The sequence below is a fragment of the Apodemus sylvaticus genome, chromosome 14 (assembly GCF_947179515.1).
Source record: "Apodemus sylvaticus chromosome 14, mApoSyl1.1, whole genome shotgun sequence".
In the NCBI taxonomy this organism is placed as follows: Eukaryota; Metazoa; Chordata; class Mammalia; order Rodentia; family Muridae; genus Apodemus; species Apodemus sylvaticus.
Window position 1 is genome coordinate 89,567,223 of NC_067485.1, and position 13,061 is coordinate 89,580,283.

A 13,061-nucleotide genomic window follows, 5' to 3' on the forward strand; every position below is an offset into this window, starting at 1 on the left:
GAGAGCCTGCCTCATATATGTAAGACCACAGGTCGAACTCCAGCCATATAAATTAAAACCAAAATGAGTGATGATCTCCCCAATCCTATTTCACAGAAGATTCAGCTCCAGATTAAGACATTGCTAGCATCATTGTATCCCACACTCTAGAGATCTGGATATAGAAGTAACTGAGGCTGTTTCCATCCTTGAGGACATAAAATAAAATTATTTATTCAGGAACAATGCTGTGTTCTCAAGTTTTGCACAAAAGTGTTTGGAAGACAAAGGCAACAGGGACTAAGGTGTGGTTCCTATCTTTTTGAAACTGCAAGGCTGGCCCAGTGCTGGGTATAAAAACCAGGAATAGAAATACAGCAAACAACATATACAAATGTAAGCCTGAGGTTAATAAAAATCAGGGAAAAAAAGATAGCCATCCACATTACTGTGATGCTATCTAATTTATCATCATCATCATCATCATCATCGCCATTATTTTCACTAACATTACAATGATGGAAAGATCAAGCAAAACCAGGAACGTGATGCACCCCTGTAATCTCAGCACTTGGGAGGCAGAGGCGGGAAGAGGCCAGTTTGGGGCCAGCAGGGCTACATAGTGAGGCTGTCTCACAAAAACTAGGAGGGGGGGAGGAAGAAGTACAGGGGGCTGGGGAGGGAGTAAGGGTGCAAGTGGGAGAGGGAGGGGAACAGGGGACTAAGGAGGGAGAGGGGTGGATAAGAAGGAGGGAGGGAGGTAGGGAGAAAGAAAATGAGGGAGGGAGGGAAGGAGGGAAGAAAGGAGGGAGGGAGTAAGGGAGAGAGGGAGGGAGGAAGGGAGGGAGGGAGGAAGGGGGGAGGAAGGGAGGGAGTAAGGGAGGGAGGGAGGGAGGGATGTAAGGAAGGAGGGAGGGAGGGAGGAAGGCAGGGAGAGAGAAAATGAGGGAGGGAGGAAAAGGGAGGGAAGGAGGGAGGGAGGAAGGGAGGGAGGAAGGGAGGGAGGGAGGGAGGGGAGTGTGAAAAACTATATAGACTTTGAAAGCATCAGCTCCAGCCATCAAGTGCCTGGTGCATGCTCACTGCCTGTAAGACAATGCTCAGCACACCACCAACTCAGATGTTGAAGCCCAGTGGAAGCCTGGGTCCCTGCTGTCAGAACTGAGAGCCTCACTTCCTGGCCAGCACCATCCAGGGTCACTCATCACCCACCTGAGTTGTGTCCCTCACAAAGCAGCTGCAGGAATCGGAAGAGGTCACAGGTAAACTCGTCATCCTGCAGAACCTTCTCCCCTGTGGGAAGGACAGAGGATGAGCAGGGACCATCCCCGGGTGCCCTCCCGCTCGCACGCCCCAACCTCTACCACTTGCACATCCAGCTAGCAGCTTTCTGCACCCAGAACAGAACTAAGTCCCAGCCACCCCGCTTCTATCTGAAGCTCCTAGGATCATGCGCTTGGCAGATAGATGTGCTTTTTCTTTATCAGAAAAGAACAGGTAAATCTTAAAACCCGGGTTTCTCTCTGTTAGAAGCAGCAGCATGGGGTGGCAACATTTTACAGATAACCCAAAGGTTGAACCTTCCTTCCCTGATACCTTGTGTCGGGAGTAGTAATGAACTCTACATCTTTTATAAAGATTTAACTTACTTTGCTCTCTAGGCAGGACCATGTGGTTCATGACAAATCCACTAGCAAACAAAACTGCACCATGTTTCTTTTAATAAATGATAATTAAGAGATCTTCTTGAATATTGTTAACTGCTAGAAATGGTCAACCCACTTTAACTTTTACTTTTCAACTTGTCAACTAAGTAAAAAAGGCAGTAGTAGCTCAGGTGTCTCAAATAGAGAGATGTCTAGGGGGGCAGTGTTTTCAGAGAATGGGTAGGAGGGTCCCTGTGAAACCCCACGAAAGACTCGGGGGGCTCAGCTGAGAGCTGATCACTGACAGAGAAAGGTAAGAAGGCAAGATGGCCAGCCCTTGGGCAGAAGCCATGTTGAATTATAAAAGGTACACACACATCATGATTAATGCTGAAGACTTAGGAAAGGGCTTGATCCCTTACCTATTTTGCAATTCACAATCCCAGTTTCCTTCTAGACACAAAAGCACAAGGAAAGAAACAAACACGAAACAACATCACACAAATGAAAACTGATTGCTAAAGCAAAAAAAAAAAATGTGCAACTGGAAAAAATGTCAACGTTATGAATGCCTTCTTAGGAATGTGTGTTATTTAGAAATAAAAATGACCAAAAAAATGCTGCTTTGCCAGTGAATGGATGTACTAATGTATTTAAATAAAATGATAACTTTACAGGCTAGGAAGAGTTTGGGTGGAGAAAGGACACTATGCAACCAATGTTCATGGGCTCAGCTAGATAAATGAATGACCGTGGAGACATGAGAGCTGATGGACTTACCAGTCCGTAGTCTGTGACTTTCAAAGTGAGAGGCTTCATATAATGGTAGGGGTAGGAAGCAAAACCATTTTGGTAACTAATGTAAACATTAAAAAGTATATATAATCATTGTACCTGTTTCCCTACTCGCTCCCAGGAAATGATAATTGCCAGGCATACCAATCTAATGATGCAGCAAATTCAAAGAGTAAGAGGAACCTCCACACATGGCTGATAAGTCCATTCCTCAGTGCTTAGATCCATGATAGGAGAACAGTTTAGGCTGATAGACAAGCTAAACTCTCCATTGATGATTCTAGGTATCATTTTCATGAGCCATATAAATCAGAAGACTCTTCAAAATGATATTGAAATCAAACGATTATGAGTTCATTCGGACATTGATTCTTTCCCTGTGAGCCCATTAATTTTATTTCAGAAAATGAAAAACAGCATAATATATATGCATTATGCATGTATGTATGTTTGTATTTTTTCAATGTTCAAAATGTCAATGGCCTTGGGGAAACTATTCAGAAAAATTAACTCAAAGGAATAACACTGAGGTAATCCATTTGTGTGCCTAGCAGGCAAAAATTATAATCAAGCTTTTGTTATTATTGCTATAGTGGTGACTTCTTGACTATAAGCTAAAACACATACAAGAAACTTCATTTATTTATAAGCACAACACACACATCAGAAGAATGGGGAAGATGAGAGGAGGGGAGTGGGTGGGCCAAGCCTCTGCTCACTATCAGTGAAACCAGATATATCCCAGGATGCTCTGCTTCATGAACTCACTACTATTCAACTAAAATGCTACCATCGCCCATGCTGCCAGTATGTGGTCTAGTAACAGAGATAGAAAATGGCTTTATGTCTGCAGGAGGTGCACAATCAACAGGTCTGTTTTGTGTTTAATGTAAAAGAAAGCCCCCTGTCAGATGCAAACTAATAGTAAGTAATGAACTGGAGGAGTCAGACGGAGTTGAAAGTATTTCTACAGTCTTGGGATATCTATGATGGCTGCATGGGGCTGATACAAATAAAATGAAACGCATCTCTCTGCTTAGGATGTCCAGTACACAGAGGGAACTGTCCAGATGCTGTTGCTTGTGAGGATTTTGTTCTTTGCCTCTTAGTTATTTCCATCTATAAGATGAGGCCACTGTGTAGCTTGTTGGCAGCTCTGCATCCTCTACAGTATGCTCATAAATTATAAAGATGGGGGCAATGTGCCTGGCCGAGAGATTGTTATTTGCCCATATTTAATTGTCTTTATAACTTAGGAAAATTATCACCCTCATTGAAAGGGAGATATATATTCACAGCATTTTAAATTTTCATTGTGAAGAAACCACATAGATCTTCTTCATTTAAAGTATTAATGGAAAAGTGATGCCAATTTAATAAAGTTAGCATATGTTATTCCTATAGTTGACTTACCTGGGTTATACAACAAAGCGTATCTGTTTAATTTCAATTAGATATATGTGCTGGGGTGGAGATGTGTGTATCTGTATCTTTGTGTAGAACTAGGGATTATTCAGAATGACTATGACACCATTTTAAGTTCTTAGCCTCTTTCCCAGATAAAGCTTGGTTTGATTGCTACTAATATTAATGGGTAATTAATTGGTAATACTTATTAATAGATCCATAAATTTTAACAGCATACATAGAATTCTATTTAGTATATAGATAAAAATAATTGAAAAGGGATGGATCTCAAAGACTGGAGTTCCTATTGTTGTAGAGTCCTGCTACATCAATATTTCTAATAATGAGTATCTAAATCACGGGAGTTTCCCCACAATCTCTTATTTAAGTAAATCTCAGAAATGCCCCCATGATAATGGAGAAAATTAATTTCAAACTGATTTTCAGAGGACTTAGATATCTGTTTTGTGTGGTATCAAACTGAAGAATTAATACTGAAGGTACTACTAAGCAGTTAGAAACTTGGGTATTTCATTGCATGGCTTTAGTTCTAATATCACCTTTTAAGAGGCTTCATCATAATGTCTGGAGTTATTTTACAATACAACTAGCAACTAACTTCTTAAAATTTTATTCTGAGTTCATATTTAGTAACCATGAGCTTGCGCTAGAAATGGGATTTCATTTAGACTTATAATAATATAAATCAAGTTGGTGTAATCTATTTTGTAATTCAAGACACAACTTGGAATGTAGGGGACTCAATTAACACCATACAGTCATTTGCTGGTAAAAGATCTGAGTCCAGAGACTATCAGGAAACATCCAACCGTGCCCTCTAGAACAGGTGCCTTTCTAGATGAACAATGTCCAGATCTGAGTCCAGAGACTATCAGGAAACATCCAACCGTGCCCTCTAGAACAGGCGCCTTTCTAGATGAACAATGCCCTGAGCAGGAGTAGCCCTGAAGTCTGATGGAGGAGGCAGGCAGAGAACACTATATGTGTCTAGATTTCATGGGTTTTCTGCATCCAGTGTGTCGTCCCATCTAGACTTTGTAAAGTTAGCATCAGAACTCCTGAAATCTTTGACTAGTAACCATCATGTATAATGTATGCTCTTCACACTATGGAACCCAAGGAAACCATTTCCAAGATGTGGTTTGGGGAAAATGTTATGATTAGCTTTAACTGTCAATCTGACAGAGTCTGGAATCATCTAGAAGATGGACCTCTGGACATACTTATGAGGTTATCTTGATTACATTAAATGATATGAGAAGACCCATCTTGACTGTGTGAGGGATTCTACACTGTATCAATAAAGTAGAGAGAGTAAGCTATGAATAGCATTCTCTGTGCTGTTTCTTGACAAGGACTTCGGTGTAACTGGCAGTTCACACTCCTGCTGCCTTGATTCCCCACTATGTTGGACTGTGCCCTTGATCTGTGAACCAAAACTGAAAACCCTTTCTCCCTTAAGTTGCCTGTCAGGATGTTTGATCCTGATAGGATCCAGAAAAGAAACTAACACAAGCAGTCTTTCACCTTGAATCTCCCACTTTGCTATTGAGAAAAGCAAATTCCTCACCTATTCATTTTGTGTTTGGGCAATCAAAATGGCTCAAACTCATAAAGGTGGTTTGAAATTTGGAGTGTGCTGATAGGTTTATGTCCACTTGACACTGCTAGTATTCATTTTGGAAGAGGGAGCCTTAGTCAAAAAATTTACCCCCATAAGACTGGCCTATGGCAAGCCTGTGGGATGTTTTCTTGACTGATGACCGATAAGGGTAGCTACAGCCCACTGTGGGAAGCACTGCCCATGAACAGATGGTACTGGGTGCTAAAGCTGGCTGAGCAAGTAGCTGTGGAACAATCCAGTAGCAGCACTCCTCCATGGCCTCTGCTTCAGCTTCTACCTCTTTCCTGCCCTGAGTTTCCTCAGTGATAAAGTATGACATATGAGTTGTAACTTTATGTAAACCCTTAGAGTACAACATGAGAGTTGTAAATTTATATAAACCCTTTCCTCCCCAAGTTGTTTTGGTCATGGTGTTTAACCACAGCAATAGAAACTTGATTAAGATAAGGAACAAATATGAAGCTTCAAAGCTATGATGCCTACATAGTTTACACTTTTGAAACAGTGTGTTTTGGTAGGCTGAATCTGAAACAACTGAGTTAGTGAGAGACTGTGTATACAAGATGTTTCTATTTCAGAGGCCAAGACAACTTAAAAAAAAAAGATAGCACAGTGACTTTTGTTACTCAAGTGAATTAAAGTAGCCATATGCATATTTCCAAACTTTGGGAGATTGGCATCTTGGTGGTCACTTTTCTCCCTGAAATTCCCACTGTTGTTCATAATTTTTATTCATCAGCATTCTGGCTGACGTACCTCTCTTCAGATAGTATTCTCCTTCATCTACAATGTTGCCTCAAAATCCAACTCAACAATCCAATGAACATGCTCTTCAGATAAACGGTTGTATTCCTTTAACAATGGAAAGTCTACTCTAAAGATAGCCCTACAATCTGTCATTATACTGCCCATTGTCTCTGGAGGACCCACGGTCTGCTGGTCACTGTTTCTGGAGGACCCATGGTCTGTTTATTATAATTGCATTCCTGAGAAATCTATGTACTGTAATGTCAGGGCAGCCCTTTAGACATTTTCTTCTACAAGTGACATTAGGGACTTTATCCATGTGGCATCTAACCCTGCTTACAATATTACTTATTTAAGATTCAGCTATGGTGACAGGAAGACACAGAAATTTCTGGCAGCGTAGAGAAGATCTTCATGGTTTCCTACTGTAAACTGAAGTCCCCCACCTTCCAACAAAAGGGGGCAGACGTATGTTCAACATTCTACAAGGCTAAATGACTGATCTGATCAGAACGTCTGCCATTTGTAGAGAACTAGAACGTTTAAAGTCCAGAACCAAACTATCATAGACTACTTTAGCCCCATAAACTGCTAGTTAAGGTGGCTAACATCACTGTAATTATTAGAGGAATCCTTTGTAATGTACAAAGAGATGACTGGCACACAACCAAAATGTCACTGGATAACAGCTGAGGCCTACAGCAGAGATTTCCTCACCTTTCTGAAATCTACCTACTTGATATTTCCAACAATGTATTTTTAATATTTTTATTTATTGCTTTCTTTATTCTGTAACTATTAAAAAGCCCTTCATGAAACTGTCACCACATTGGGGTATAGTATTTATGGTATTTGGAGTGACTTAAATCTGTGTTCTCAGATCTTAGTCAAGAATCAACTTTCTCCTATTCTTTTTGAGACATGACTTGGGTTTTTTTTTTTTTTTGTTTTTTTTTGTTTTTTTTGTTTTTTTTGTTTTTTTTGTTTTTTTTTTTTTTTTTTTTTTTTTTTTACGCTGACATCATTAACTCTCTATAGTCTACACTAATCAAGTGATGTCTTCAATCTGACAAGGTTATTCACAATTCATGCTCCCAGTCTATACACTAAACTTTCATATGTTGCTCCTCTACAGGAGTCCTTGGCTTCACAGACTCCCACTTCAGGCCAGATTTCACCCCTATTATGATATCATGACCCCAGCTGGAGGAAATTCCAGTACAAGTGCACTTGTACAGAGAGGCTATTCTGAAACTGTTTGCTTGTACATCTCTATATAATGAGGAATTCTCAAAAATCATCCCTTCTCATGCCCAGGACACCAGCCAGCATATTTCAGATATTCAGACTCCACTAAGTGCTTCAAAGATTTCATGAACCAAATATCAAACTCTTTCCTAAAAGCAAGGGGAAAGAATAAAGTATATAGGACACCAAGATTGACTTGTGAGTGGAATTTGAAAATACAGAAAACTAGCACATGACAAAGGAATTAAAATACTTTATATAAGAATATAGGTAGCCAATCCTTCAGGATTAATAGAAACCTTTCTCCTTAATCAATTAAAACTTAATCTTTGTTACTTAAACCTGATATAAATTTGGCAGTCTCAACAAATAATAAAATTTCAGGGTAAATAATTTTAAATTGAGCTGAGATTGGAAAAGTTTGTTTGCAGTTTAATGTTCAGGAGGTATTTATTTTTAATCAAGCAAATTCTATAGAATCAGTTCAACTTCAAAGTTTTAGCTTGCCTATGATATGCACACAATGACCAAAACCAAAACACAATCTCTTCTGCTGTATTCCAGAAGAATCTTTGAAAGAATAAAAACTACATGTTCAGGCTCCTGATGATGAGGTTAAAGCCTTCTGATGAAGAACAAGCTAAAAGTCTGAGGATGGGGTGGAAATGTCCACACAGGCCTTGTCTAGTCCTTCCTTCCTCTGTTTTGTTTTTCCTGAGACAGGGTCTCACTATGTAGTCCTGGCTGTCCTGGGACTCAGGATATAGAGCAGAGTTACCTCAAACTCACAGAGATCCACCTGCCTCTGCCTTCCAAGAGCTGGAATTAAAGGTGTGCAAACCACTATGCCCAGCTGACAGAATACCATTTGTAAGAACCTGTATCACTATAAAACCAGGGCAGGAAGAGGTAGAGAGGGCAATACTGAGGACATCACATCACCACCAAATGCAGCTGCTGAAGGCTTTCTGGGTTTTATTTTGGTTGTTTTCTTTTTTGTTTCTTTGTTTGGGGGTTTTGGTTTAGTTTGTGTACTAGCTAGTTTTGTGTGTCAACTTGACACAGGCTGGAGTTCTCACAGAGAAAGGAGCTTCAGCTGGGGAAGTGCCTGCATGAGATCCAGCTGTGGGGAATTTTCTAGTGACCAAAGGGGGGCTTGTGGGTGGTGCCATCTCTGGGCTGGTATTCTTGGATTCTATAAGAAAGCAGGCTGAGCAAGTCAGTAAGAAACATCCTTCCATGGCCTCTGCATCAGCTCCTGCTTCCTAACCTGCTTGAGTTCCAGTCCTGACTTCGTTTGGTGATCAACAGCAATGTGGAAAGTGTAAGCTGAATAAACCCTTTCCTCCCCAACTTGCTTCTTGGTCATGATGTTTGTGTAGGAAACCCTGACTAAGACTGTTTGTTTGATTGCTTTTAATTGGGAGGTAGAGGTCTTTGTCAGAATGGGAGACATTTAGTAGAGAGCAGGAACTGCAGAGGAGGCGGAGCAGACCTGACAACAACTACAGTAAGAAGACAAGAATGTATAGCATTAGTCCAAAATCCTGATAAATAAACCTGAAACTAACCCATCTTTCCTAATGGCATTTTTCTGATTGGATTAGGAATAGCACCAATAACAATAAAATTTTCAGAAAAGAAAAGTAAAAATAAAAGAAAGACAGGAAAAGAAAAGAAAAAAGAATTTTTTGAAGCTTCCATAAAAAGTGACAAAAAGAGAGAAAAAAGAAAAAGAAAAAAATGGCTCAGCTCATGGAATTCACAGACTCACCATAATGCTCGCCCGCATTTCCACCCTGGCCTTGCGCCACTACTGTGTGATACCCACTAAGTAGGTCCTGGCCATCTCCCTCCTTACCTATAACACCCTGCCGGTACCTTCCCTTACTGGAGAAACTTCTGGGGGCGGGAACCTTCACTCATGCGAGCTGGTGAATTTTGTAACTGTGGACATAAGGTCTCCACCAGGGAGAGTCATCACTCCATGAAGACCGTGTGAGGCTGAGAAGATGAGAGCTGAGCGTTGTTAACCCAGGGCTGCATGTGTGGTGTGTGCCTCTAATGGAGGGCTTGGTGTGAGCCTCAAATGGAGGGTGTGGTGTGAGCCTCGAATGGAGGGCTTGGTGTGAGCCTCGAATGGAGGGCTTGGTGTGAGTCTCAAATGGAGGGTGTGGTGTGAGACTCGAATAGAAGACGTGGTGTGAGCCTCGAATGGAGGGTGGAGGCTTTTCAGAACCATGTCCAATATTTCCTTCTCTAGAGAGGCGTCAGCTTTTTTCTGCTTTTATAGAATGTTAAACTAATGGGCTGAACACAGGAATAATAGACACATACCCAAAGTGAGTGATTACAAAATCTCTTAAAGTAGGGCTGGAGACGGTGTGATGCTTTCAAAGATAAGGGGTCAATGGAATGTTCCAGTATGTCTCTTGGTTCAGGAAGCTTTGCTGGCAAGCTAGGCTCCATTAAAAGTAAATAAATAATAAATACATAAATGACCCCACCCCCATATTCTTCCTTACTCCTACACTGCCCTTCAGAGGTCACAAACACTGTCTCTTTGAAGAGAAAAATGGTAATACTGTTTTGAGTTGGTTTTTAATATCAAATCTCAAGGATGAAAATTAACTTTGATGCCAAAGGACTTTTTAAATCTGTCATATTTTTAAAGAAAGAAAAACAATCCTGTAGACCTTCTATTGGAAGGCCAGTGGCAGAGTACACTTGGCTAGTCATAGGTCGCTCTTCCTGATATGTGCAGATTGCCATGCACTTGATACAGTCATAAAGCCACAGTATGTTCATGATGGACACGCCACAGGGGGATGGGCGCATACATCCTAAGACTCCTTCATTCACACAGTTGCAAACAGTAGTTCCTTAAGGACCATTGTGTAAATGAAAGAAACACAACAGAACAAATTAAAACAATATTATTTCAATCCTGTGGCTCCTTCATATCTTGTATATGAATAGTGTTCAACTTCACAGAAATAAGACAAAAAGAAACAAAGTTTATACATGTTAAATAAAGTAACAGAATGCAGGGTAGACATGAAGTAATCTAGTGACCAAAATGGACAATAAAAGGGAAAAAAACAAACAAAACAGTCACTACCAAGTAAGTACACACAAGTTTTGCTAGACAAAAAGCAAATAACCAAACAGCCGCCTGGTTTGAATAGTTACCACGTTCATGAGTGATGACTGAGGGGAGGAAGGAGGTACAGATGACAGAGGAGGAAAGAAAAGGAAATGGAGAAGAGGAAGAAGTTGAAAGTAGGCTTTTTGCTTACTATTTGTAACAAAATAGGAGAGTGATTCAATAAACCAGGTAATTTGGGTGTGATATGAAAAATAAGGCAGAGACAAAACCCACCTCTTAATGAAAGACGTACATAACGCTCACACCCTAGTGGCCACTGTCATGGCCGCTGATTGGGAATGAAAGCCCTGCCCGTCTAATTCATGTCTTGCTGACCCAGGAGGAAGCTCCCTTTGTGTCTATCTTCCTTTTGTTGAAAACAACTGATTTTTTCTACTTCCTGTTCTGTGTGTGTGTGTGTGTGTGTGAATGCTTTCATATGTGCATGGGTGCAATGCATGTGGAGGCCTGAGGTTGATGCTGGGAATCATCTTTAACACCATTTCCACTTTACTGATTGCAGCAAGGTCTTACAGTCGAACCCAGTGCTCTAGGGAGGTCTCCCCTTTGAGGTTAGAATTCCAGGTGTGCCACCATGCTCACTCAGCATTTATGTGGGTTCTGGGTATCGAACTCTGGTCCTGACACTTGGGAGGCAAGCACTTTAACCAGTGAGCCTTCTCCCAGGTGCCTGAGGTGGACAGAAACAGAATAAAGTCAATGAACTTGGTTTTGTTCAGGGGCTGAGACATTCTATAATAAGTGCAGGGGGAACTAAATTAACTTCAAATTCTGACCTGGGGAGGGAAACTTTGGATAGAAAATTTATTTATGTTTTGGTATTATACAATTGAAAAATATCCAGGACTCTGAAATACTAGAGGCAGGCAGGGAATTGCCTTGGGGTTTCTAATATCCCTTTGTTCTCCCATGGAGTCCCGGGGCAAGAAAATATCAGAAGTTTTAGAATGGTGCTGGTGATCCTCTTGACAGGAGAAAACTATATTACAGGACCAGATGGCTTGAAGATAATGGCTGAACCTACTTATGAAACCATCATAGATTAAATATCCTACAAGCCACATAGGCCTTGCAGGGTCACATTAAGTCCCAGAGACAAAAGGCAGGGAATAGTAAAGAGTGGCTATTTTTATTATTGGTGACAACAAAAATATACAGTCATAAAAATATTAATCCATTCAACAATATTTCAGGATGGCCAGGGAAAGCTACAAACAACAGGCAGAACAGCAGTTTGTTTTTGTTTGTTTGTTTGAAACAATATTAATCTAAGAAAAGATGCAATGTTCCAAAATTAGCCTGCTGCCCTGGCTAGGCTCTAGCCTCCATAGACACTTAAAGGACTTAAAAAATAAGATGTAAAAAAAAAAGCAATTGAAACAAATATTGAAGATAATTGTTCCTAATAAATATTCCTAAAATGACTGAGGTACCACCGATGACTCCTGTGGTCAGGGCATTGCCTGGCAATCTTTCTGTTGATAGAAATATTTGAAGTGAAATAAGCTTCTATTGGGGGTATGCCTGAATAAAGCAACCACAATTATTCAAATATAAAAACAACTCTTTTCTTTTTTAATCAAACTGGACTTGAAGAGATGAGAGGTGGGTGAAGGTGGGAGGAGAGAGATCAAAGGAGATGCTTGTCTTTAGAAGGGAGAAAGGGAGCCTGCAGCAGGTTAGACCAGAGAATTTGAAGTATTATCTCTTCTCCTGGGCATTTTTATTTTGCTGAAAATTTGCCAACAAGGGTCTTTATCTCTTCTTAATCTTTTATCTCTGTGTGGCTAGCTTGGGGACAGAGCATGGAGAATAGGGTCAGCAGTGATGTAGAATAGAGGTCTTAGAGGTGTGGCCCATGTGGACTTTCAAACGTGCTCCTAAGCATGTTATCCGTCTCCCTGCCTGAAAATGGACTTGCAAATGAGTATATCTGGGGGAGAGCAGAGACAGGGGTGCCTCCCATTGAAGTGATCGATACCTGATCCTTCCTCAGTCACCATCCCAAGTCCTTCTGCTTTGTTTTGCCTCTCAAAGGCATTCAGATCCAGGACACTACAATAAAAAGGAAGAAGACACACAAAGGGCAAATAAGTCATTTTTTTTTTTGTTCAGAACAGCCAATGCATACACACCAAAATGCCCTCAGAAGGGCACTCCACGGTAACTTTTGCTGAGAGCATTTCCTGATCCTCTGCAATTCATCCTCATTTTCCTAGAGGCCGACCAACCAGTCAGTCTCTCCCCAAGGCCCACAGTGAATCATCTATGAGAACATCAGTACAAGGTTCATAGACTTCAGAGAGAACATTAGTGTTAACAGATATACAGAAATACAAGGGTGGTGTTTCTACAATTGGAACTGCTTGTATTAAGCTTGTATCAGGCTTGTTAGTCAAAAGCTCTCTGAATGTTTCTAAAGAAT

At 40.7% G+C, this 13,061-nt stretch overlaps 1 protein-coding gene across 1 annotated transcript in view; it reads right to left on the reverse strand.

The window, feature by feature from the left end:
- Positions 1-13,061, reverse strand: part of Ryr2 (ryanodine receptor 2) — a 466,338-nt gene that overhangs the window by 59,122 nt on the left and 394,155 nt on the right. Inside the window, exons 85-86 of the mRNA XM_052156653.1 lie at positions 12,618-12,691; positions 1,192-1,272 (exon numbers count right to left, since the gene is read on the reverse strand). Coding sequence (XP_052012613.1) covers positions 1,192-1,272; positions 12,618-12,691 — 155 coding nt within the window. The remainder of the gene's footprint in view (positions 1-1,191; positions 1,273-12,617; positions 12,692-13,061) is intronic.